Below are 24779 nucleotides of genomic sequence, written 5' to 3'. Positions count from 1 at the left end.
TTTAAAATAATGAAAGATGATATACTCTGATGATGCAACAAATCTCTTCTTTTTCTTTCAATTTGTCTTAACAAATGATAGAAATGTATTAATCTTAGTTTGCAACATCGTGTGAGAGAATATAGTTGTTAATGTTGTGATAGGAATATGCAAAATAAAGCCGAAAAAGGTAAAAGTTGTTATAAACATGTTCAAACAACCTATATGGTTAGCAAAATAACCAAGGATAAGTTGTCCTATGGCATTCATGGTACATGCTGTAACTACAAGATTATAAGATTGCTGCAAACTGACACCATCAGATCATGTATAAACTATTTGTTGTAAATGCAACAATTCCCTTTTTTTCTATTTTTTTATTGTGACTGTGTGATACAAAATAATGGACAAAAAATTAAATAAGGAGAGGATGGACCATTTGTAAGATGAATGGTATTAGAGTATTTGTACTCTGAAGTATTTTTGCAATTTGTTTTGGTTGATACCCACTCTTGTTGTATATTCATGCTGACTACGAAGGTCCTTAAATGCTTCAGTAGTACGAAGTCCGTGTCGACCGCGAGAATCTGTAAGGAGCAATGGGTTATTATTTTGACGACGCATAGAGTCAAAGACGGGAGAATCTGTGTATTGCCCGATCAACTTGTTGATTAAAACAGAGTCTCTTGTCTGTAAGCTCTTAGTTAGTATCTCTTTTTCTCAAAGTCTCTATTATTATTTACCTCTTCTGGTTTTAATTTTTGATCATAGTATTTCTTCAAGTGACGATGACCAACAACATTGCCATTAGGCAAAACAAGAGACATCTCATCATCAGCCAAGGTAAGCCCTTGTGTTAAATTGGTTAATTCGGCATCAACATCTACTTCTTCGCCATCAACGGGTTGAGGGTAAGATGATGAGAAATCATAAAAGTCTACTAATTCTGCTGCATCGTCATCTTCCTCATAAGCAATCTTACAGTGGCCTTTATCAATCTATAAAGAAAGTTTGAATACGTCATAATAGCAGATAGAATACTCCTTTTACCATATGCTTTCGAACAGCTTCAATTGATCTCATACCTCTTCCTTTACCATTACAAAACAAGCACACATTACCTACAGTAATCTTTTCACCCAAGTAACGAATCAATCCTCTCAAGTCAACCAAATATTCAATATCAGGAATAAATAAACTGTGAGTGGTTGTCATATGCGTCATATTATCCTCAAAGGTACTTGATTTATGTGTGCAAAACAAACAGTCTGTCTCTTCTAAGCGAGGTGCTGACTTGATCTTTTCATCAATCATGGCCATTACTTCTTCTTCGGTTGTCTCTTCTGTCACTCGCATATCCATCGTTTTAGGTTGATTTACACTTTTCTCTGTGTTAACCTTGGGTTCAGAAGAGGTTTGCTTAGCAGCATTCTCTTTGTGTTTTTTGGATTGCATGTGGTTTTCATATTGGTTGGTAGAGCCAAAACTCTTGCGACAGCAAGCACAATAATTTTTTGCTGTTTCGCTTACTTTCTTTTCTTCTGCTTCCTTTGCTTCTCTTGCTATTATTTAAAATGGTAAGTTTCTTTTTCTTTGATTTTTTATATAGTTTTAAATAGATACCTTCGGCTTTTGCATTGAATTGATTGAGGGTCACTGGTGGAAGGTTGACGACCTTTCGTTTCAGGTTGTATCTGTGCCAATCCGATCGATAATGATTACGTTGACTTTCTGCTGATTGAAAAGCTACTTGACAAGAGATACAAGTATAAAGAGCTCCTGAAGTTGGTTGTTCTTGATCAGACATTAAAATTAAGACTTCTGAAAAAAGAAAGAACTCTAAAAAATGAAACCTTTTTTTATGCTAAGGAAAGGAAAGTGGTCACATTAAGCCACTTTTCTTGGTTCCTGAAAAACAAATCGGCAAAGCAGTGTCAAATTAATAAAATAAAACGATCCAAGTCAGAAATGCTTGTTATCCAGTAAAATATTATCAATTCACTATATTAGTATACAGATGAGATGACTTTTTTTGTCTAAGACATTAAGATGCCTAAAAAGTTTTGTGTGACAAATCTCTAAAGTTAAAGCATATAGGCCAATTTGTCCCTCCGTTCATCTTTTAATATTGATGAGAAAAAAACTTAAGGGCTTGTTTCAAACCTATTAGGAAAAAATGGCTGTAAGAGGATTAGAAAAGGATTTTGAACTTGAAAGGAATGAGGGAAAGGATGTGGCTATCAGATGATGTAATTTGAATTATTGTTTACTAACAAGATCAGCCTCTATATTTTCTTGGGTTAGTTCAAATAAGACGAGTTCCTTAATGTGACCTCAGAACAAAAATGTAAAATGAAAGTTAATTTAATAAGGGGTAACTATAATTATCTTAAAATAAAGTTTTGTTTTTTTCCATTAAATAAGACTTTAAGTTCCATTGTTTATATGTAATTAATACGATATTTTATATAGATTTATTAGTTCCATATTTCATTTACTGTGTATGTATATTTGTTGATAGATTATTGTAAATAAATTCGGATTTGATTTTAAAACATGTATTTACAATGTAATGGAAGGGAATACGATTAAGGGGGGGGAGGTATTACGGAGTTATAAACTCTTCATTCAAAGCAAATTCAATATCCATCAGCCATGAATGTAACCAAGCTTTCAAAGCCATTGCTTCATTCTTTTCATGATGTGATCTTAGTCGAAAAGATGAACTTTTTAAGCTTTGAATGATTTTATCTACTGCATTCATATCAGATGCATATAGTTTATGAATAATGCTTGCTGCTAAGTGATTTGGATCAAACAATGTATTTAGTTGAAGACTATCTACACCTGAACGCAAATTTGCTTCTAACATGGGACGAATGGAGACAAGTACATTGTTCTTGGAATTTTTCAATTCAACTTCGAGTATTTGCAAAAAATTAAATAATGACGTTTGACAATATTCTATATGAAAAGAGGGGTTATTATAATTATAAAGGGATAAAGTAAATTTTAAATTGTTACCTTTTCCCAGCAATTGTAGCTCATGAATTGTCAGAAATGTCTCTGGCATATTTTCAAGTATCTCATCCACATTTGAATCGAATGCTTTGTTTACAATATTACTGTAATACTTTTCTAGTTGATCTAATCTCAAGTAAAGGTGGTCATTTGTTGATGTTTGCTTTATAGCAGGGTATGTTATATGAATGAATTCTTGTTGAATTGGGATAGCATAAGTGATTGAAGCAATGATTAGAAAAGTAAAGTATAAAACACAGCCTGTTTTCATTATAAAAAGTAAATGAAAGAGATGAAAATGGAAAAAAAGGATAACTGAAGGTATTCTTTATTTATCTATGGACTGAACTTTAATTGATTGCACACATTAATTTAAAAACAAAAAAGGATTGCAAACTTTCCATGTAAGCTGTCATGTTGTATTACATACCATCCTAAATCATTCAAGCTTATTGCTGTACAATTTTTTGTTTTCAATCAACTTCAAATTCTGAATAGATACAGTTTTTCTCTAATGTCCTTGAAAAATTTATTAGGCTTCTTTTTTTTTTCCGCTATATGGAACACAGAGATTCTTTTCACTCATTAAAAAAAAACAAGGCCATTGTATTACATTTTAATTAATAAATAGAGACACGGCGTAGTCAAAATGATTTATTATATTTAAACGTTAACCTCGTATCATAGTAACCTTGCTTTCTGGTTACCATCGTCCCTCTTCCCTTTATACTGAATGAACACTAACGGAAACACAAAAGATCAAACCGTGTGACAAAATGAAATCTTACCAGGTAGAGCTAAAAGAGTCGTGCTTTTTAAACCTTATTTTTTTAGCAATCATCCTCTCATTTTTGTCTTTTTCTTGATTCCATATTAATTCATTTGCTCCCTTTTTACATATATTTTAATTTATTTATTCACAGAGTAAAGCATATTGAGAATCGTTTTTTATATTGCAATTTCATATGAATTGGATTGCTTCAATGTAGAGTATGTTCTTTCCTTTGATTTGCACTTTGACACTTGAAATGGTTACCTATAGCCAAAGTTGACCAATTCAGCCCATGTTGCGCTTTTTTTAGACAATTGGCTGAGATAATTTATTTTGCAGAAAAAAATGCAGTCAACTAAATTTGATTTGTCAGGTCTCACTTCTCTGTTACTGTTGAAATCTTTAGTAAACTTTCATTAAATATAGCAATTGGATGCATCAGATCTGTCAACACTCAGAAACTCAAGCATCTTTGTAGAAAATTAAGCAACTCAATAACATATTAACGAACCACATTTCAACTTGGCAGTGCCAAGAATTCTCATTAAAGTAATATTTTTAAACGAAGAAATGTTTCTGCTGTTTACGATCCACCACAACCCATGGATATAGAGACAGACGATACCTGGGTTGGTGCGTTAGTTATAAAGAAAACCCCATAAATTGTCTCTTACTCCTCGTGAACATTACAAGAAATACAGGAAAAAAAGATACCTAGTGGATGACTAGATACTAGTCTAGCAAGTGGCTTTGGTGTCTAGCTGAAGGTTACAATCCTAAATAAGCATCTTAACCTTACTATTTGAATTTGAAACTTTGTGCTGTAGTTTTTAATAATAAAGAATGTCATCATGAGCTTCTGTCTCTTATGTGATAGAAAAGCATAGGCTTTTTATTCAGATTTTTTGTTATATCATAGAAAATGCTTTGCGCAATTTTAGATGTATGTCGGCATTTATATACTTATGTACATATATGTTTAGTTAAAAAGATAATAGAAATAGAGAAAAAAAATATCAAAAGCTACAATCACTATGTACAATATACTAACATGTCTTTGAAATCATAAAAGTGAAATACTTTTTATTTTATTTTTATCCAGAGCAAGGTATATGATGAAGAATATTCAACAAGATCTGCTCAGGATGATCTTGGTCAGTTTGATTCTTTCATTAATGGTACCTATCTCATCGTCCAGTTATTGTCATCTTTCCAGCTTATCCTTTAGTTCTTCCTCAGACATAGTCAATCCTTCTTCAAACGACCTAAACCAATTTGAATTAGAACAGAACGCTATTAGCTATATCTCAGACTTTCATTTTCTATGAGATAGACTGAGGCTATTCTGACGCAGGAGCAAGCGAAATCGGTGATGATGACCGCCGAAAGTCAAGTGTTGCTTGGCAGTACATAAAAACTTTTCTGTTTTTTTTATCGGCAGCACCTCGGTACATTTCAATCTAAACAAGGGCTATTTTTGGTCTCGGTAACTGCTATAGAAAGACGATGCATTCAAATGACTGTCAAATTGAGTAGCACCGGTAATCATGTTTTAACTCATGTTTTCTTTTGAAGCAAAGTTTAACCAAAGATTCTCTTAACATTAAAAAGTTATCAAGTACCTCGGTACCCCAAAATAAGCAGTTCTAATATTAGCCTCTACCTAATTTCCTTGAATATAACCAGTTTATACTTTGATGGATATTGAAAAATTCAAAATACCAAGATTTGCAGATGAATTAGCATCTTTTTTGACTTTAAAAGCTTTCCTTTTTATAAAAGTCTTATAGTAAACCAATATTATCCAACTCCCAGAAGCGTTTACAACTGATCTACAGCAACAGAAACAGACATCACCCATGCTTTCTTCGTTTTGAAGCTTAACCGATAGCTATTATCATATCTCTGTAACCTTTGTTTCTTTTTTGTCTAACTATCCTTATTTCTCTTGTTTCACGCTTATTTTAGCTCTTCATTCCTGTAATTTTCCAACAAAAAAAATTGTTTGATAACCTGGAAGCAATATTACTACAAGTTCCGTGTAACTCCAGGCTATTATTATTAGATAAACCAACTGCTGTTTCTTCTTTATTGAGACTGTTAGTAAAATTAACTTTTCTAACGGTGTAAGAGAGATCATTTTTACTGTTAAAACAAGAAAGATGTGTTTGCATAGTCCAACTTGATCATAACATGAACAACCAGAAAGATAATTAAAAGTATAATTGAGTAAGGTCAAAAAAGGATTCATGTAGAAAAAAATATTAAAATCAAACAATTTACAGTATCCATGTTTTCAATGGCCATATAAACTGATTTATCAACATCAATGCTTTCTGCTCTGTCTTTTTTAGCATAAAATTGAAGGCGTACAGCATCTTGTCGATAGGCAATAATACAGCTTGTAAGGATATAGATTATTATACCCACACGAGTATTTCTGGATGGATCAAAGTAGTACAACTGTAACTGATTAAGACATGATTGAATCTAATTATCAGTGTAGAAGGTCGTATCTTTTACCAAGAATAAACAAGTAATTGTCTTTGGTTCATAGTAATAATAAAAAAGGCGAAGGGCTTTTTTCCTGGAATTCATTTTAAAAAACATTGAAATTGATAACACTACCATAACTTTTGAAATAGCCCTTGTTGAGTACATACTTGTATAGTCTACATTTTAGAATTGTCAATTTTGATATTTGGTATTTGGTTTCTCTCATACTTTCTTAATATGCTAATGTGACAATACCACATTGATTGGTTCGTCAAAGATTTTACGAGTAGCAGATATTTTAATTAACTACATCCAATCATTATCTTTTTAACTGAAAGCTTACTACCAACAACGTCGTTTTTCCAACCGACTGTAAGTTTCATAAAGGCACCAATCAACGTGCTATTAACTACGCCTTGTGGTCAAAACAAAGATGAAATTTCACGGTCAAACTGAAGATGAACTTCCTTTTTATGGTAGAAAACTCGCTCAATATGAGCATGATTAATGCTGTTGAGGGTAAATTTATTCATATTACTACTTGACTTGTTGTCAAAGGGAGAGAAGAGAGATACAGGAATTCTTCAAGGAAATACAAACGAAGACGAAAACTTAAAAAACACGTATAATACCTGCTGAATATATTTAAACTTCTCACATACTGCATGATAATGATCGAATATGTTTAAGCTACCACTTCTAACGATATTTAGCCAGTCGAATCCGAGACCATCACAGAATCGCGTTGTGGGCTTTGTCCAGTTGTTTAGATTGATTTCTGCCAATGCATTCTGTTTGGTCTGAGATTTGCATCACTTGAATTGCAAATAGCCAGTTTGGTTCGCAAATGATTGAAAAATATGTACTATGTGCCTAATCCAGTATGTTCGTTCCGAGTTGGTTTTCTGCTGCTTTTTCTGTGTGCAGTTGTCTTCAAATGTGGTAAGGATGAATTTGGATGCCTGGAGAAGTTGATATCCATGGCTTATATTCGCGATATCTTCGTTTGTCTGCGTCCATATTCAGCGCGGTAATATACCTAGAGATTGTTCTAAAGCAGTCAGCAGGAATGCTTGTACATGCGTGAAAGACTGAAGGGTGTGTAATTCTCTCTGTTTCCAGTTTTCTTTGGTAATCTCATCACGCGTTTTTTTGTTTAAACATTTGTTAGATGGTAAGGCAACTGTTACTATTGGTTCCAGCAATTTGAGACAATCTCTTGACAACTTTGGATGCTGTTCGTGTATATTGTGTGCTGCAGAAAAATCAATCGATTTACTACTGCCTGTTGTAATAGATACAAGCGTCGCGTTTGTACTGTTATCTTTTTCATTTTGATCGGAAACATGTTTATTATTTTACTTCACATGTACCTCCTGGATATGTGAATGCAGTGAATTGATCTCGGGAAAGTGGGAAAAACATGCAGGACAAACATATTCTTCAATGATGGATTGGATTTGACCATAACCAAGCTTGTTGACATAGGTAATTGACAGGGTATCGAAGCGCTTTTTTCCTCTGAAGATGGAAGGAATATGAATGTTATGAATCTTGGATAAATGGTTACGAAATCTTGTCGAATCAGTCAACAGGCTGCAGCAATGCTTAACATGAACGATTTTACTCATCTACAGTGGGTCAAAAAACTGCTGCAAGGAATCCATTTTTCTTAGTTTTTGTAGTACACATCCTGTCACAATGCTACAAACTGCCTCTGTTCTTACGTAGGAGATGTTCCATGTGTCTTAGAAAAATGGAAAGAATTTAAATCCTATTGGATAAATACTGTGAGGAAATAAGAAGAGCGCAATTTGAAAATTTAAAAACACAAAAAATTTGAACGGATGAATTTACTTAGTTGGCCCTCCTTTTCTATTAATAATCTCTTGAATTCTTTCCGGCATGTTATCTACATGTATTTGGCAGAGATCTTTATAAGAGTCATTTTATATTTCCTCAACTCGCTCCTAAAGCTTATCCGTATTCGTTGCTCTATGTTGGTAATAGCTGAACTTCAACTTCAGTTGATGCCATACGTGCTCGATTGAGTTTAAGTCCGGGCTCTGAGCTGGCCAATCGTTAATATGGTTCCATTGGTGACTATCTAACCAAGCTGCTGTAGATTTTGTCTTGTGTTTTGGGTTATTATCATGCTGAAAGTAAATGTAAGACCAGTCGAAATTATAGTACTCCATAGTATCATGAAGCGTGGTGTTCAAAATATGATGGTAAACATCCGAGTTTATGCTTCCATCGTAAATTTGGCAAGCATATCCTGGTGTTTTAGAGGCTATACAGCCTCATGTCATCGATTTGCTAGCCCTATACTTGACTGTAAATTTCAGGTCACGATGTTGAAGAAGATCATTTGGCTGTTTCCAATAGTAATCACCATCATCAGAGCCTCATACGTTGATCTTAGTCTCATTAGAGAACATGATTTGTTGCCAGCCATCCAGTATTCAATCCTGATACTCCTTTACCTATTCTAACTGATGCTACATATGCGCTTTCGTCAGAAATGGTTTCTTTTTTCTATCGAAAAATGGGACTCCATTGATTTCAATACGTTAATTTCTGACTGATATGAGATATCATAGCCAAGTTCAACCAACTCCCGGTATGTCTCTTTGGCAGTCTTTAGAACCCCTTCAATGACTTTTCTTTTGATTAACCGCTTCGTCACTTTGGAGACTATTGTAAGCCTACCACATGCGCTTTGTCCTGTTTGAAAACACCCTCTAAAGTATCTACTAACAGTTGATTTATGTACTCCAGTCTCCTTAGCAACATCATACTTTGATGTGGATTCGGTTGATGCTTATATGAGATCGTTTACTTTTCCGTCTGACAGTCGTTTAAGTATGGGATTGATAATAAGGTAAAAAAGAGTAATAACTTAAGTCAAAAAACTGTAAGCGCTTTTATATACTGCTAACATTCTTATCATGTCAAGGATGTGATTCGTTATGATAACAATTGACTAGGTCGTTGTTAAAACTTGTTGTATCAAACATATGTAAACAAGTAAGAAACGCGGTATGTTTACAATACCCTCTTTAACAATATCAAATTCTACCAATAAACATTGTCCGTACCTAATACTCGACGAGTAGATGCTCTTCCTATTGGGCTTCAAACAGTCAAATTTTGGGATAGTTTAGTGCAGTATCCACTGACAATCAACTGTAAAACTGCATTTTTACAATTCCTTGCAGCAGTTTTTTGACCTACTGTAGTTGTTAAAAAAGAAACACGAAAAAAAAATCAGCCAATCACTGATTTCTCACACATCGACACACAACGGAAGCTATTGATTTTTATTGAAGTCATAGTTTGGATTAAATTTGATTATAAGTGTGATTTACACCTACTATGCATGTAAAATATTATCCCTCTACAATATTAGATATTAGCGAACAAAATAAAAAATAACACTTGTCCAAATAAGAAGTTTCATCTTTTCTGAAAGTTTGTCATATATTACTAATGATGATAATGAAGATATGAACAATTTGATTTTACTTGGTGCCATTTATTTTTGTTTAAACGTTATATTTTATTAAAGGTCCAACTGAGCGCTAAAAAATAAAACAAATAAGTATCCGCCCGGACCAGGTCAATCCGTTTGGAGGTTTGATGTTTAGAAAAAACCCCCTTCAGGTTCAAGGGTAAAAAACAAGAAAGGAAAGTAGGGTGCATATAGAGACGAAAGTAGGATGCATAGAGAGACATATGAAGCTAATTGAATTGTCTCAGCCATTCAATTCGTTTTTGGCCATGATGTGTCTTGCATGGGATGGTTGTATAGTGTTATAGTTGATCTAATTCATGGAAGATAGAACATACAACGAGCCATCGACAGGTCCAGGACAAAGCAATACTAGAGGTAACAAATGTGCATGTCGGAAGCATATTCAAAAGGAAAGATATAGGGTCAGCTATTGCTTCAGACATACAGAGACAGCGATGCATATTTAGGCAGCTGATGGCGTGACGTCTTGACAGGTTGTTGTTGGGATGGTAAGGGCAGGATTTGGGAGCACCACCTGGCAATCAACCAAGGCGCCATCGTATACATCGACTTCTTTCTTCATGTATCATTGGTAGCCACAAGATAGGGTCGAGAGTGATTGTTGGTCGACGGCTGGATAGCAGTCTGGAGTTCTTACCTTGGATCTGTTTTTCTAGGTTAGAGTGGAGGAAATTCTTTTCTATTGCTCTAAAGCCTCGGGTATCTAAGTCAGTTATTATCGGCGGCATCGATCTCTACAGAGCAGTTTTTGATAGTCTATATCATTGATGACCTCTTGTGTACTGTATGTGCGGCATTAAGCGATACAGCAGTGTGTGACATTTGTTTTTTTTCAGAACGAACAAAATTGAGCAGCCGCATTGTATCATAATTTGCAAAAATTTTCTGAGAGTACGTAAAGAAAATATCAAAGTGCGTAAAAAAGTAAATTATATGTGCAAAATATTCGAAAAATCCAATTAAAAACATTGCGGTCTTTTCTAATCATCTATCTTACTTTTTAGTTACAACAGATTTTTTAAGCTGCAGCACAAAATCTGTGGACAAATTTTTTTTAGTGCGTTCATCTTTAATTGCCCAATACAGGTTGGTTACACTCTCTTTTCTTCCCTTTTTTTTTTTTTTTTTTTTTTTTTTTTTCTCTTTCACCCCCTTTCTCTCCCTCTCTTTCTCCCGCTTTTTTTTGTGAGATCCTCTCCTTTTTTGTCTTTTTTTCTAAAAAAAAAAGCTTTGTTTTTTATATTTGATTTTTGCTCTCCTTCATATACAACATATAAACTCTAATGAGTAATTACAATTCAAGATACACAATCAGTAGAGACAGACTAGCTGACCTTAGGGTACAAGAAAAAAAAAACTTTTTTTATACTTTATTTCTTACAATAGTATTATAGGATGCTTCAGACAGGTTTTTATAAATAATCACTTGACTTGGTATGTAAACACTGACATATCTTTAAATAGTACGGATGCATTTGGCCCAACAAGAGCACCTGGTAGACAAGTCTACTCTTCAAATACTAATAATGATTCTCAAGAATCTTCTTATGAAATGGAAACAAAAAGTACAAACCATGTTGTTCCTGCAGCACAATCCGATATCTCCACTATGGATGGTTACTTAACTGAGGTTTCTTATATTTTATTCTAGAAATAATTTGGTGACTAAGGCACATTATACTAGATTGATGATATATCTACCTCAATTAAGACAGTTAATAAAAATATTGACATTATTAACGACTTACACGATTCCTCTCTTGTCAGCATCAATGAAAAGCAGTGGAAACAAACTTCAAAGCAATTATCTCAATTCGTCAGTGATACGTCTACGATGAATACACACATTAAAAATAGAATTAAAGCCCTTGAAGCTAGCAATGCATCTCACGTAAAAAATTCTGATTTGAATATTAGAAGAGCTCAGGTAAGCTGTACTCTATTTTTCTTATTGGGTTATTAATAAATTGAAGGTTGCACGAGTCAAAAAAGAATTTCTTAACTGTATTCAAAGATATCGAGATGTTGAAGCCAACTTTAATCAAAAGTATCGTCAACGTGTTGAAAGACAAATCAGAATCGGTAAAACAAAATAAGTAGTGCGATATGTTGTATATTAACTATTATTACACTAGTCAAACAAGATGTCACAGAAGAAGAATTAGATGCTATCATTGACTCTGATCAACAAAATCAAATCTTTGCCCAAAGTGTAAACTCACTTTATACTAAAAACTTTATCTTTATTCATTACCTATTTTGTAGTTGATGCAAAACAGTCGCTCTGGCCAAGCTAAAGCTGTATTATCTGAAGTACAAACAAGACATGATGACATTAAACGAATTCAGAAAACAATCATGGAGCTGGCTCAGTTATTTGAAGATATGCAAATGATGGTTGAAGATCAAGGCAAAGTGATGGATCAAATAGAGCAGCATGCAGAGACCACACATGCAGATATCGAACAAGGTGTTACTCACATAAGCAAAGCTATCGTCTTGGCTAGATCGACTCGTGCTGTAAGTGTGTATATTTTTTTCTTCTTCTTTTTGCTAAGCATCTTGATAGAAAAAATGGTGCTGCTTTATTCTTTGTATTATCCTTGCTGTAGTCATTGCTATTCTTGTTTGGTGGTTTGCCTTTAATCATCCTGTAAGTTAATATTTATAAATGTACACTTTTTTCTTATAATGTTTAATAGGGTGTTGGAGACAACAAATAGAAATGAGCTACCCCTTTTTATCTCGTTGCCATAACTACTATTACTACTACTTATACTAATTAAGATGTTACGATTATTATCAAATTTTTTCTTTATAAAATATTTTTTTGTTTATTAATTATCTATAATCATATTATTTGAGTCGTCTTCTTCTTCGTCAATATCAAAATCATGCACTTCCATCACTGTCTTTCCTTCATCAGAATTTAATGAACGTCTACGCTGCATCAAGACAACTGCTTTTGTATCTGTAAACTGAATCTTCCAAACAGTCTTTGCAGGCAGAGTAAAATTTCTAATCAGTCGTCCCTGTTTGATGTCCCACAATTTGATTCTTCCATCATTACCAGCGCTCATCATACGTCGATCATCAAACTGAAGACAGGTCACTGAGTTATCATGCGCTGAGATTTGTTGTGTGCATTCAAAGTGTTGCAAGTCCCAGACACGCAGGCAACCATCCGATCCACCACTTACGAGTGTGTTACCAGAGAGTTGTAATTGGCCCACCAAGGAGGTGTGTCCGTGCAGGGTAGCTAGGCACTGACCTGTTTCTGCAGACCATACTCTTATATTTGAATCAAGCGATCCAGTCACTACCTTATGACCATCGAAGGCAATAGCATAAATCTGTGTATAGTGGCCAGCAAGAACGTGAAGACATCGGCCTGTACGTAGATCCCATACTCTGGCTGTATAATCATAAGATCCAGAGACGACTGTATTTCCGTGAATCTCCATACATCGAACGCTGGCTTGATGGCCTAACAAGACATGTAATAAAACACCTCTTTGAATATCCCATACTCTCATTGTCGTATCTCGAGATCCAGTGACTGCGATTCGCTTATCTTTCATCTTGAGACATCTTACAGTTGAATTATGACCACGAAGGATATGAAGCAATTCACCTGTATCCAAGTTCCATACTCTTACATCTCTACATCAAAATCAGCATACCCACATAAAAACATTGTTAAAAAAATCGATTTTACCTATCACATCCTCCAGTAACAAGGATACGTTCTGGGTCATGTTTCTCACCACCCTTGAATTGCAATGCCCATACACCACCTTCATGACCACGCAAAGTCCGCACTTTTTCAGCGGTGTTTGTATCAAAGACCTCAATTCGGTGATTGTCACAACCAACAACAATGAATTTTTCATCGTATTGCAATGAAGTCACCAAACCTTCCCCGAAACCTTCCTCGACCACCTTAACTTTCCCTCCGTGAGCCCAAGCCGAAGCCACGTTATACTTGTGTCTAAAATAATCTCGATATGAAAAGTTCTTGCGCTGACTTGGCGGTTGTAAAAGTTCTCCGCCGCATATGCTCGAATTACGTCGGCGATATTGGTGCTTCATACAAAGTGCCTTCCATGTCGCCTCATCCTTCAACAGTGAGTTCCATAAGGTAGAAACGCAAGCAGCTCGAGCCAAAGTCTTGGGATCATCAATAAATGTCAATATGTGCAATGAAATCTCGATTGGAAGCTCTTTGAGGAAATCAATTTTGAGTCGAGGCGCAATCAGATCGTTTAAATAGGTTAATTGACTATTGTCACAACAATTAATTATTTCTGCAAGTAAAAATTGCTTTTGTTGAGAAGAGAGTTGCTGAAAAGCATGTTTTAATTGGCGTAGATGATTTAGTTGGTCTTCGTCAATATCCGCATAGTCGCCAATATCACTAAAGGAAGTTCGTAATCTTCTCGAAGGTCGATTGTGAAGATTGTTGTAAAGGTTAAAAGTGAGTGCAGTTGGAATCGAAAAGTTATTATTTGAAGAAGAAGCGAATGCAAAGCTAGGTGGTGTGGCAGGTGGTGATATATCGTCATGCAAATAGTTGTCCATGATTGAATAATTAAGCAAAAGTGGAAAAGAAGAAGTTTTATAAAAAAAAGTCTACTTTAATCCCTCTCTCAAAATAAGGCGGACTTTTGCCAAAAAGGCTTCATTTTCCTTTTTTCGCAACAAAAAATTTATAAATTAGAAATCAGCCAACAAATTAAAACCAAGGTTCAATAGTAAAAAAATGCATAGAAAATGTGGTATTTTAGTGCTATTTGTGTATGCATGGAATAAGATAGAAGTATATCTTTCTTTAATTTCTTTTCGTGAGTTAAGGCTATTAAGTAAATGACTCATTAATTACAACCATTCTTTTTTCATTAATAAAAAATTCGGAACGCATCTATTGGAACTCAGATGATTCCAAACTATTTTTGACGTAAACGCAGGGCTATTCTCCTTTACTGCTTCAAGAAATCATTTTTATTTGATAAAGATCAAGCCTTCTTTTCTTGCAGTAATAATATGACCTTGTATCTCACATACAATCTAAAATATCTCCTAAATAATAAGCGTGAGATATACAGCAGTAATAACTCATGCTTGCTACCTATTTTTTGACAAGTTTGTCTTTCTGAGTATTTTTGAGCTTTTTGGAGAAAAAAAAAAAGACAATACAAAGGGAATAAAAAATAGCTTACGGTCAGTGCTCTAAATAAATTGAGAATAGCAAAGTTTATCAAGAAGCTTCTGTTAAAGTGTCAATTATAACAAGTGAAAACGCATTTAATTGTAAACTGGCTCATATTAACTTGCATTTGTCTGTTTTCTTTTTTACAGAGCTTAGGAGAAGGTTGAAAAAATATTCAAAAATTTAGATTTGCACAAATTTTAAAATAAAAGCAAGACCTTACTTATTATCGTACCTCTTTCAAATATGTCTAATCACTATTGATTCAGTAATCAAAGCATTGCTGCTTAATATAAATTTTCCTTCAAACAATGATCATTTACGTATTGGTAGATCACACAGTATACACGCAAATGAAATACATTCAACGTTGAAAAATCACGAAAAAGACATTATTAGGTCATTGATATGAAACAAAAATAGAAGCATTCACTCTTTTACGTTATGTTTCTTTATCACCACCTAGAAATACGCTTTTATCTTACGGTCAATGACAACAAAACTTTTGATACAATTGATATGTACTCAAGTAGTTCCAATTTGGGCTAGCTGCCTCAGTAATAGATCATTGCTGACATACGCAAATCGCTCAAAGTCACATGGTGTTCTATGAGAGGTTTCTAAATATAGTAATTAAGGTTCGTTAATTAACAAATTACTTGTCAATTTATTTCTTTTTCTTTCTTTAATGACTCCTGAAGAACAAAAAGAACGTATTAGACAACTCTCAAAGGAGTTAAATCAAGTAGAATACAATTTGACTGATGAAGTAAGAAGCAGTGAGATGAAACAAATGTCAAAAAGCAAAAAACTAAAATAACAAAGTATCTTGAACAATTCCTGATTGCACGTAGTTGGAATGTGGTATGTTTGTTCTCTTTTATAGTCACTTGGCATATTAATTATATAATATAAATAGGATGGTGCAAAGGACCAATTATTAAAGACAATCGAATGGAGAAAGGCTAACCAAATAGACTTTCATCCTGTAGCAACAAAAGACAATAAATTACCCGTGTTGTATGCTGTACGTGGATATGATGCTATTCCAGATAGTAACCTGGAATCAGTTCCGGGTGTATCTGAAGCTGTGTTGAGAATTAATAAATATATGGGTGGTACATGTCTTCATAAAATAGATAGAGAAGGGTGCCCTGTTTATATTGAAAGATTGGTAAATAGTAACAATAAATAGAGGAAAAGGCGTTAACATAAAAGCAGGGTTATCATGAAGCAAAAGACATAGCAAAAAATGTAAAAATAGAAGAAGTTGAAGGCTATCATTTAGCATGTAATGAATTTTTACATCGAGTGGTTATGAAAGATTGTTCAAAGAAAGCAGGTCGCCCTATCAATCGAGAAACAGTTATATTTGATTGTACAGGAATGGGCTGGCGTCGTAAGTTTTATCATTTAAAAACAAGGGCTTTATATAACTTTTATATATTAGAACTACATATGCCAGCCTTAAATTTCATACGTGCTATAGCTGATTGCGACCAAAAATATTATCCAGAAACACTCAACAAGTTCTTCCTTGTCAATGCGCCTTCAGCATTTGTCTACGTTTGGAAAATAGTTAAAGCTTGGCTTGATCCAGGAGTAAACGTTTTCTATTTGATAGTCATTTGTAACTAACTTTTTTCTGTAGACAATTGCAAAGATACAAATCCTTGGATCGGATTATAAAGATGCTTTATTGAAGCAAATCCCATCAGAGAACTTGCCTTCTTTCTTGGGTGGTGAATGCACATGTCAACATATGGATGGTGGATGCGTACCTTCTCAAGGTAAAAGGAAGATAAATATAATACTTTACTTACTGAGACTCATCTTGATTTGAAAAGTATTGAAAAATGCAAAACCTTTGATAGCTACAAAAGACAATGAAACAGTATCAACTGCTTATAATACCCAAATTATGAATGAAGCTAAAACTTCCGATACTGTTCGAGGCCCAAGTTTCTATGAATAAAACAAAATGATTGTGTCATTATAAATACTTTCTCTTGCATTATTTACTTTTCTTTTCTGATTCATAATATACTCCTGTCTACTGTAAAGAATTGCTTTTAAAAAATGCCTGTTTTGTGGTTGATGGTAGCACTATTAGTTATTGATCCTTACTAATCACGGATAAAGTTTTCAAATACAATGATGCTTTCAATAGTTCAAGGAAGTATGAGTATAGAAGTACTGATAACTTACATAATTCAAGTCCTTGAGGATTGCTTATAAGAGACATTTAAACAACTTTTATTCAGATAAATATTGCTTACTTTTATACAAAAACTTTTAAAAATTTGTTTCTTTGTGGGTATGTATGCAAAATAATACTCTATTGAACGTATTAATGTAGAGCGTCTAACGCTTTTAATCTTAGCCATTTACTTACCAAAGTGTTAAGCAGAGAATCATTTGATTGTCTATAGTGTCGTGATATCAAAGTCCTTGTTTTAATTATCGTTTCCCGAATAGTTTTTCCTTTAATATTTGTCAGTAAAATGCCATCGCTTTTTTATTGCTCTGTATTTATCAAAAGCAAGTCATTGATTAAGAGATGGGCAGAAGATAACCCATTTTTTAAAGTTGGATGCCAGTTCTTTTGGCGTATAATAACAAGTACGCTCTAAATAAAGAAGGTAGCTTAAAAGACAATGAAGAACAACAAATATGGCTTATGTTTCTATAGCTTCATTTTATTATTTAGAATGACTCAAAAATTATTGTTATTTCCGGCAGTTGATGACTACCGCTACAGTGCACATTGATATTTAAATGCAAAGTTTGTACAATTGATGTTACTAGTAACATTTGGACCATTTAATATCTTAAGTTAGCTCACAGCTTTCAGTATCATATAATGTACATTGACCAAATCAAGACTGCAGCAAGATGTATTTGTTGCTTACATGCCTTTCAATAAGATTAAAATCCCCACTTTGTGAATCGTGTTACACAATAAAACGCCTCTTAAACCCGTGAAAGACACAAGAAATGTGACTTGTCAGACTTCTTTTTGTTAGAGGAAAAAAAAAAAGCAAGATCCTTCAAGAATGACAGACCTAGTAGATAATGACTTATTTGCCTTTGACGATGATGTTTTTACAGCCAGTAAAGAGAAGCAAGAAATCTCAATTTCCAATATTGAATATCAGGCAAAAATTGATACGGATGGAGTATGTTTACAAGAAGTTATACATCAGCAAACTGATCTAACAGTTTACTATAGTGGTTTCATACAGACAAATCCATTGACGAATTAATGTTGGAAACACATGGACCAAATCAACTCAAGAGCTCGATTGAGCATGACTATTTGTACAAAAGATATGACCGAGCCTTAAGTAAATGCCTAGAATATATTAGAGTCGCTCGCACAAATGATCAGTGTAAAGTGAGCGGGACAAAAGAGATATCAGAAATAGCAATGCACTGTTCTGTCAAATTGAACAAACTGGACGTACTAAAAGAATTACTGGACGAGAAACAAGTAATAAAACATACCTTTTTGATATGCAAGTTGTAACATGACTCTTGATAGCTTACGATAGATACGGGTCTATTGTTAACAAGAGGAAAGTTCCTTCCGTTAGTAGGTCGATATAGAGAAGCAATGAATAGTTATGTAGAATATCACAAAGAAAGAAAGTTAGATTATAAAGTATGGGCTGAAATGGCAAATGTATTTATGAAGACAGCAGAGAAAGACAATAGAGAACAAGAAATGAGATATCATTTGGCGAATCTTTCTATGATTCGTGCCATACACATTTACACGAACTCAAGGTGGAGGAATAAAATTGAGTTTGTAAAGAATAGATTTGAAAAGGAATTGAAGTTGTTGGAAGAAAAGTTGGAGTCAACAAAGAGAAAGCAAGGAAATGCAGATAAATTTGTAGAATGGATGGCAAATGAAGCGAAGAGTATTGAATTAGCTGGATTAGATGGATTCGACTGGGAAGATATTGTCTGGATATATAAAGATTGGATTCTTAGACAAGATATTGAAATAGAAGAAGATCATGCAATAAAAGCAGCTAAAGACTTGTAGATTTTGTTAATAATTTCAACTATAATATGTTCTTTTGCTAGCTCTGTCTTTTAATGTGTTTATTGAACAAGACATGTTTACATTATACAATGCCAATAACTGCATAAAACAGAATCCTTGTTAGTCTCTTTAGAAAGTGTTTTAGACGTAGAGGTAGTCTCTATTATTTCAGTCATAAAGAAAATAAGTGAAATACATGTTCCAATGGAAGAGCTCTTTTATTTAAAAGAAGCAAAAAGACAGCACTTTTCTCTTGATATCTTCTGGTAAAAAAGGAATAGTATTTCCAGTAGACACACTCTTTGATAATCCAGGACCATCATCTTTAACTATAATAATTGGTGTTTTTGTAGTTTGTAATCTGCATTTAAATATGCCTGTTCCTGAATAATGGCTCCTATATTTCTCTTTATTCTTTGATCCGACAATGATTGCTGAAGGTTGATACATTTTTATCTAACGTCCATTAAAAAATAAAACTAAACCATATGCTTGCTTACCATTTGATCTAATACATGGTCTGGGCTATTGTATGATAATTCAATAATAACACTTATCTATAACCAAACATTAACAACTCAGTAGGCCATGTATTTGATATCACCTTCAGTTTCGCTTTATTGAGATCCTTTATCCAACCCATGATTTGTTCTCCTTTCTCTCTTAATGTCATTGGATCTGATAAGAAAGAGGATAAATGAATATTTCTTTTGTAATCATTACTTTTATTTTACTTTCTATAGCACTACCGTTGTATGAACCCACTACTACTATTTCATCTCCTTCATCTATCAAATCCTTGTTTTTATAATCAACATATATACAGTAATAACAATGAATTATTTACTTCTAGGGCAAACTTAATAGAATCTGTTGTTCCATCATAAAGATCTAAAGCAATCATAAATTTCCGTGTTCTTATTGTTCTCGTGAAATCAAAACTCGTGTGTCTCAATGTGAATGAACGATGGATATCAGTCAGATTATTAAATGACACTCTCTTTCTATAGCCAAAATCTTTTTCACTTGATGAAGACTCATCTACTATTGTATTATCTTCACTGTTGTCATCCATGATTTTTTAATTATAAAAAGAAGAGAAAAGTGAAGGACAATCCATAAATAAATATTCCCCGATCACAAGCAGAAAATAGGGGTTGTTTTTTTGCATAGTGTAACCATGGTAATTTTTTATTGTGAAGAGGGTGGCCATTGTTGTCCATCTAATGGATACTGTTTTAACTTTGCGATATGTGAATGCTCGATGTGATATTTTAATCCATTTAGGTTTTTGTATCGTTTGTTACAATAACCTATAGTACACATGTATGGCTTTTGTGCATCTCTTTCTGCTTCACTTAATTCATCTTCTTCTGAATGACCATGTACTTGATGATACTTTAAACCATTGGGATTCTTATATGCTTTATCACATCCTGCTATTTGACATTTATAAGGTTTATCTTGTCCATCATCTATTATAACAACACACGTTCATACAAAAAAGAACATACGATGAATAAATCTTATTTACCACAAGTTTGATATAAAACTTCCGCATTAAGGAAATTAAGATCTGGTGTACCGGATTTATGTTCAGTATCACGACTTGTATGATTATTATTCACTAAATTTGGTAATGCTTGCTTTAAAATCTCTTCTGTATGTCTTCCCATCTTAGGACTCACGTCTCTTCTTTCCTGTACATTGGCCTTTTCCCGAAAATTTTCAAAATTTCTTAATAGTGGACTCAGTGCAGCTATTTCATGCGGTTGGGTGGGCAGTGGGAAAGTATCGATGTTATCCATTGGCAAATCATTATCTTTACTGGGTTCAGGTTCTTCTTCTATAGGTGCATGATGATGTTCTTCATAGTGGTGAAGTAGCTCATGAAGATCCTTTATATGTGTTCCGCAACAGACCAAATCACTGCAAAAATTCGATTCTAATTCTCTTTGGTGAAGAAAACTGTCTCTATGTTGAAAAATGGCTGGCATAGTATGAGACGAAGGTGAATAAGACATTCCTGTTACACCTGTTACATTGTTATTGTTATTGTTACTACATAAAGAAATGTCAGCTTTTAATCTTTTTTTTTATTGTTGCTATGTAAGTGGCTTACGTTGGATTACGTTTAAATGTAATGTTTATGTTTTGTGAAGCCATAGTTCTTTTTTTTTTAAAAAAATTTATTAATAAAGAAAGAAAAATAGCTATTAAAAAAGGCAATAACAAATAAAATTTAGGATTGAGAGTGAAAAAAAAAAAAGAAAATAAAAAAGTAAGGGTTTAATTGTATTTACTAAAAAGTATAGGTTTTAGTTTCTTCAAATTTAAATGACAAGTTTGACACTTTTGTCATGCACCGTAGTAAACATTCTTTTATTATTTACTCTATGCCCAAGTTAATATGATATATTTTAATATAAACTTATTTCTCTATTAATAAATTACAAGATAATATTACAATCAATACATTGTATCAGCTTTATTATATGCTATAGATTGTTATTTATTTTCCCAAACGGAAGAGGTTTTATTTCTATTTTAAACGCCGTATGAATGACTTAAGTGCAATATGAAATTCTGCAAATCATTTCCTTTTCTACTGTTTACTGATATAAATATTCTGTAATTAATAATCATCAAAACCACACGGCAATCAATAGGAAAAATGCGATATCTCAAAAAACCTATTGGATGTCTGCATTGCTCCTTTCATCTTACATTTTCGATCTGAAACCTAATCAATACTTATTTATGAATCATGTTCCTGTGTAAAAAAAAACAAGCGTAGGTTGCTTTCGATACCATTAGTTATTAAAAAATCATGTATAGCCCACTCGGATTTTCAGATCAATTAATATGAATAGACTATTTCATAGAACTGGCTTTATTGTGAATTCATCGCCGTCCTTTTCTTTACAATTGTGGTTATAAGGAAAAACTAATGATTCATGCACCAAGGGGCAACGACAATAAACCAATTTACACGTAGAATTGAGACAAATCATCAATCCTAAAGAAGTTTTTTCAAATGACATTGAAAAGCATTTGTATATCAGCATTAAATTTAGATTTGAAAATAAATTAACTGTTGATAATGTAAATAAAATAAGAGTGTAATACATTAACTCTTACGCTCATAAAAAAAAAGCATCTAAAAGTTCCATAAAATACAATTGTCTTTTTTTTTTTTTTCAGGACTTTGAAAGTGCCTGTGAGAATTTTCCATTTACAGCACAATTTTTTTTTCCTAGCAATAGTCCGGGGGGTCAAGAAAGATTTCACGCTCACCCCATTTCTCTTTTTTCTTCTTTTTTCTTCAACTTATATAAAATGAACCGTTTGGCTGCTAAAGCTCTTCGCCAACCTTCCTCTACTGGTGTTCTTCGCCGTCTTTATTCTTCTCATAAAGAAATCAAATTTGGTGTTGAAGGACGTGCTGGTCTCTTGAAGGGTGTTGATATCTTGGCTAAATCTGTCGCTGTCACACTTGGTCCCAAAGGTCGCAATGTCTTGATCGAGCAACCTTATGGATCTCCCAAGATTACAAAGGATGGTGTTACTGTTGCCAAGTCTATTGTTTTGGAAGACAAGTTTGAAAACTTGGGTGCCAGGTAAAAAAAAAAAAAAAAAAAAAAAAAAAAATGAAAACCGTGTGAAAGTGAGTTCTAAAATAAACATGGTTTTTAGACTTGTTCAAGATGTTGCAAGTAAGACAAACGAAGTTGCTGGTGACGGTACTACTACAGCTACTGTTTTGACTCGCGCCATTTTCACTGAGGGTGTCAAGAACGTTGCTGCTGGCTGTAATCCCATGGATCTTCGTCGTGGCGCTCAAATGGCTGTTGATGCCGTTGTTGATTTCTTGAAATCTCACACTAAGGTTATCACTACCCCTCAAGAAGTTGCTCAAGTAAAGTATAATTTATAGCCAAAAATATGAAATCTAACTGTGCATAGGTTGCTACTATCTCTGCTAATGGTGATAAACACGTTGGCAATATGATTGCTCAAGCCATGGAACGTGTTGGTAAAGAAGGTGTCATCACAGTCAAGGAAGGAAAGACAATCGAAGATGAATTGGAGGTCACCGAGGGTATGCGTTTCGACCGCGGTTTCATCTCTCCTTACTTTATCACTGACACCAAGACCCAAAAGGTTGAATTTGAAAAGCCCTTGATCTTGTTGTCTGAAAAGAAGATTTCTCTTCTCCAAGACATCTTGCCTGCTCTTGAGGCCTCTGCCACTCAACGTCGTCCTCTCTTGATTGTTGCTGAAGATCTCGATGGCGAAGCCCTTGCTGCCTGTATTTTGAACAAGCTCCGTGGTCAAATCCAAGTCGCTGCTGTTAAGGCTCCTGGTTTTGGTGATAACCGCAAGTCCATCTTGGGCGATATCGGTATCTTGACCAATTCCACTGTATTTTCTGATGAATTGGATGTTAAGTTGGAAAAGGCTAGCCCTGAATTCTTTGGTACCACTGGCTCTGTCACCATTACCAAGGAAGACACCATCATCTTGAACGGTGCTGGTAGCAAGGACGCCATTGCTCAACGCTGTGAACAAATCCGTGGTACTATTGATGATGTCAGCACCTCTGATTACGAAAAGGAGAAGCTTCAAGAACGTCTCGCTAAACTCTCTGGTGGTGTTGCTGTCATCAAGGTTGGTGGTTCCTCTGAAGTCGAAGTCGGTGAAAAGAAAGACAGGTAAATAGGAATGAGAGACAATGTCGAAAGACGTGAAACTAATTGAATATACGTAGATTCGATGATGCCTTGTGTGCCACTCGTGCCGCTGTTGAAGAAGGTATTGTTCCTGGTGGTGGTGTTGCTCTTTTGAAGGCTGCCAAGAGCCTTGACAACTTGAAGGGTGCTAACTTTGACCAGCAGCTTGGTATCAACATCATCCGTCAAGCCATTCAAAACCCTTGCCGTACTATTGTTGATAATGCTGGTGGAGAAGGATCTGTTGTTGCTGGTAAACTCTTAGAAGAACAATCTGGTAACATCAACTGGGGATATGATGCTTCTACAAACGAATATGTCGATATGATTGAGCGTGGTATTGTTGACCCTACCAAGGTTGTTCGTACCGCTTTGGTTGATGCTGCTGGCGTTGCATCTCTCTTGACCACTACTGAATGTATGATCACTGATGCTCCCGTTAAGGCTGGTGCTGCTGCTATGCCTCCTATGGGAGGTATGGGCGGCATGGGCGGTATGGGTGGTATGGGTGGTATGATGTAAATTAATACGATCCGAGCTACATAAAAATTAACTTTCCTGTACAAATACCCTCCTGTCTTTTTTGTATTTAATCTTTTTTTTTTGAATAAAGAGTAAAAGTTCTTAATGTAGAAAACTTTTATCATCAACTGAAATAGCCTCAAAAATAAGTTATTGAATGTCGTGTTGCAGACTAAATAAATGAAAAACCTTACAGATGGCGAAGCGTGCTTTCTAGTTTGATCTTCAACATACAGTCATCTAATATAAATGAAAATAATGTGTGGCTCAGAGTGCATGTATCATATTGAAAGTCCAAGTGAAGCCAACAAATATTATGTTAGACGCGAAGAATAATCAAATTTCAATGACTGTATTTTATCTTACGCTTTTTTAGAATCATGCCTAGCGTTACATTGGGCTTATTTTACAACTTATATTTATTTGTTATTCATGAATAAAACAAATAGAGTGGG

The 24779-nt window shown here is 34.2% G+C and overlaps 9 protein-coding genes across 9 annotated transcripts; 4 read left to right on the top strand and 5 right to left on the bottom strand.

The window, feature by feature from the left end:
* Window positions 1–435: 435 nt before the first annotated feature.
* Window positions 436–1786, bottom strand: RO3G_02131 (uncharacterized protein; the record flags this gene model as incomplete). The annotated part of the gene is made up of 4 exons (XM_067656722.1): window positions 436–669; window positions 723–977; window positions 1030–1541; window positions 1603–1786. The coding sequence occupies 4 exons, from the start codon at window positions 1784–1786 to the stop codon at window positions 436–438; spliced, it is 1185 nt and encodes a 394-aa protein (XP_067512823.1).
* A 3190-nt stretch (window positions 1787–4976) lies between these two features.
* On the bottom strand, window positions 4977–5226 carry RO3G_02130 (uncharacterized protein; the record flags this gene model as incomplete). Its single annotated transcript, XM_067656721.1, has 2 exons — window positions 4977–5037; window positions 5123–5226. 2 exons carry the CDS (start codon window positions 5224–5226, stop codon window positions 4977–4979), a joined length of 165 nt encoding a protein of 54 aa, XP_067512822.1.
* A 2400-nt stretch (window positions 5227–7626) lies between these two features.
* On the bottom strand, window positions 7627–7899 carry RO3G_02129 (uncharacterized protein; the record flags this gene model as incomplete). Its single annotated transcript, XM_067656720.1, has 1 exon — window positions 7627–7899. The coding sequence occupies one exon, from the start codon at window positions 7897–7899 to the stop codon at window positions 7627–7629; it is 273 nt and encodes a 90-aa protein (XP_067512821.1).
* A 3787-nt stretch (window positions 7900–11686) lies between these two features.
* RO3G_02128 (uncharacterized protein) lies at window positions 11687–12529 on the top strand (the record flags this gene model as incomplete). The annotated part of the gene is made up of 6 exons (XM_067656719.1): window positions 11687–11697; window positions 11821–11888; window positions 11942–12018; window positions 12072–12326; window positions 12376–12459; window positions 12509–12529. The coding sequence occupies 6 exons, from the start codon at window positions 11687–11689 to the stop codon at window positions 12527–12529; spliced, it is 516 nt and encodes a 171-aa protein (XP_067512820.1).
* A 386-nt stretch (window positions 12530–12915) lies between these two features.
* Window positions 12916–14387, bottom strand: RO3G_02127 (uncharacterized protein; the record flags this gene model as incomplete). Its single annotated transcript, XM_067656718.1, has 3 exons — window positions 12916–12933; window positions 13007–13469; window positions 13525–14387. 3 exons carry the CDS (start codon window positions 14385–14387, stop codon window positions 12916–12918), a joined length of 1344 nt encoding a protein of 447 aa, XP_067512819.1.
* Window positions 14388–15703: 1316 nt separating this feature from the next.
* RO3G_02126 (uncharacterized protein) lies at window positions 15704–16990 on the top strand (the record flags this gene model as incomplete). Its single annotated transcript, XM_067656717.1, has 6 exons — window positions 15704–15784; window positions 15935–16133; window positions 16280–16414; window positions 16466–16617; window positions 16667–16805; window positions 16890–16990. The coding sequence occupies 6 exons, from the start codon at window positions 15704–15706 to the stop codon at window positions 16988–16990; spliced, it is 807 nt and encodes a 268-aa protein (XP_067512818.1).
* Window positions 16991–18071: 1081 nt separating this feature from the next.
* On the top strand, window positions 18072–19069 carry RO3G_02125 (uncharacterized protein; the record flags this gene model as incomplete). The annotated part of the gene is made up of 3 exons (XM_067656716.1): window positions 18072–18194; window positions 18248–18362; window positions 18570–19069. 3 exons carry the CDS (start codon window positions 18072–18074, stop codon window positions 19067–19069), a joined length of 738 nt encoding a protein of 245 aa, XP_067512817.1.
* Window positions 19070–20260: 1191 nt separating this feature from the next.
* Window positions 20261–21235, bottom strand: RO3G_02124 (uncharacterized protein; the record flags this gene model as incomplete). Its single annotated transcript, XM_067656715.1, has 3 exons — window positions 20261–20544; window positions 20604–20998; window positions 21192–21235. The coding sequence occupies 3 exons, from the start codon at window positions 21233–21235 to the stop codon at window positions 20261–20263; spliced, it is 723 nt and encodes a 240-aa protein (XP_067512816.1).
* Window positions 21236–22408: 1173 nt separating this feature from the next.
* Window positions 22409–24324, top strand: RO3G_02123 (hsp60-like protein; the record flags this gene model as incomplete). Its single annotated transcript, XM_067656714.1, has 4 exons — window positions 22409–22689; window positions 22766–22988; window positions 23036–23784; window positions 23841–24324. The coding sequence occupies 4 exons, from the start codon at window positions 22409–22411 to the stop codon at window positions 24322–24324; spliced, it is 1737 nt and encodes a 578-aa protein (XP_067512815.1).
* Between the last annotated feature and the right edge of the window lie 455 nt (window positions 24325–24779).

This window comes from Rhizopus delemar, genomic scaffold, assembly GCF_000149305.1.
Source record: "Rhizopus delemar RA 99-880 supercont3.1 genomic scaffold, whole genome shotgun sequence".
NCBI lineage: Eukaryota > Fungi > Mucoromycota > Mucoromycetes > Mucorales > Rhizopodaceae > Rhizopus > Rhizopus delemar.
The sequence above is the reverse complement of the archived record's forward strand: the minus strand, read 5'-3'. Positions and strand labels throughout refer to the sequence as shown.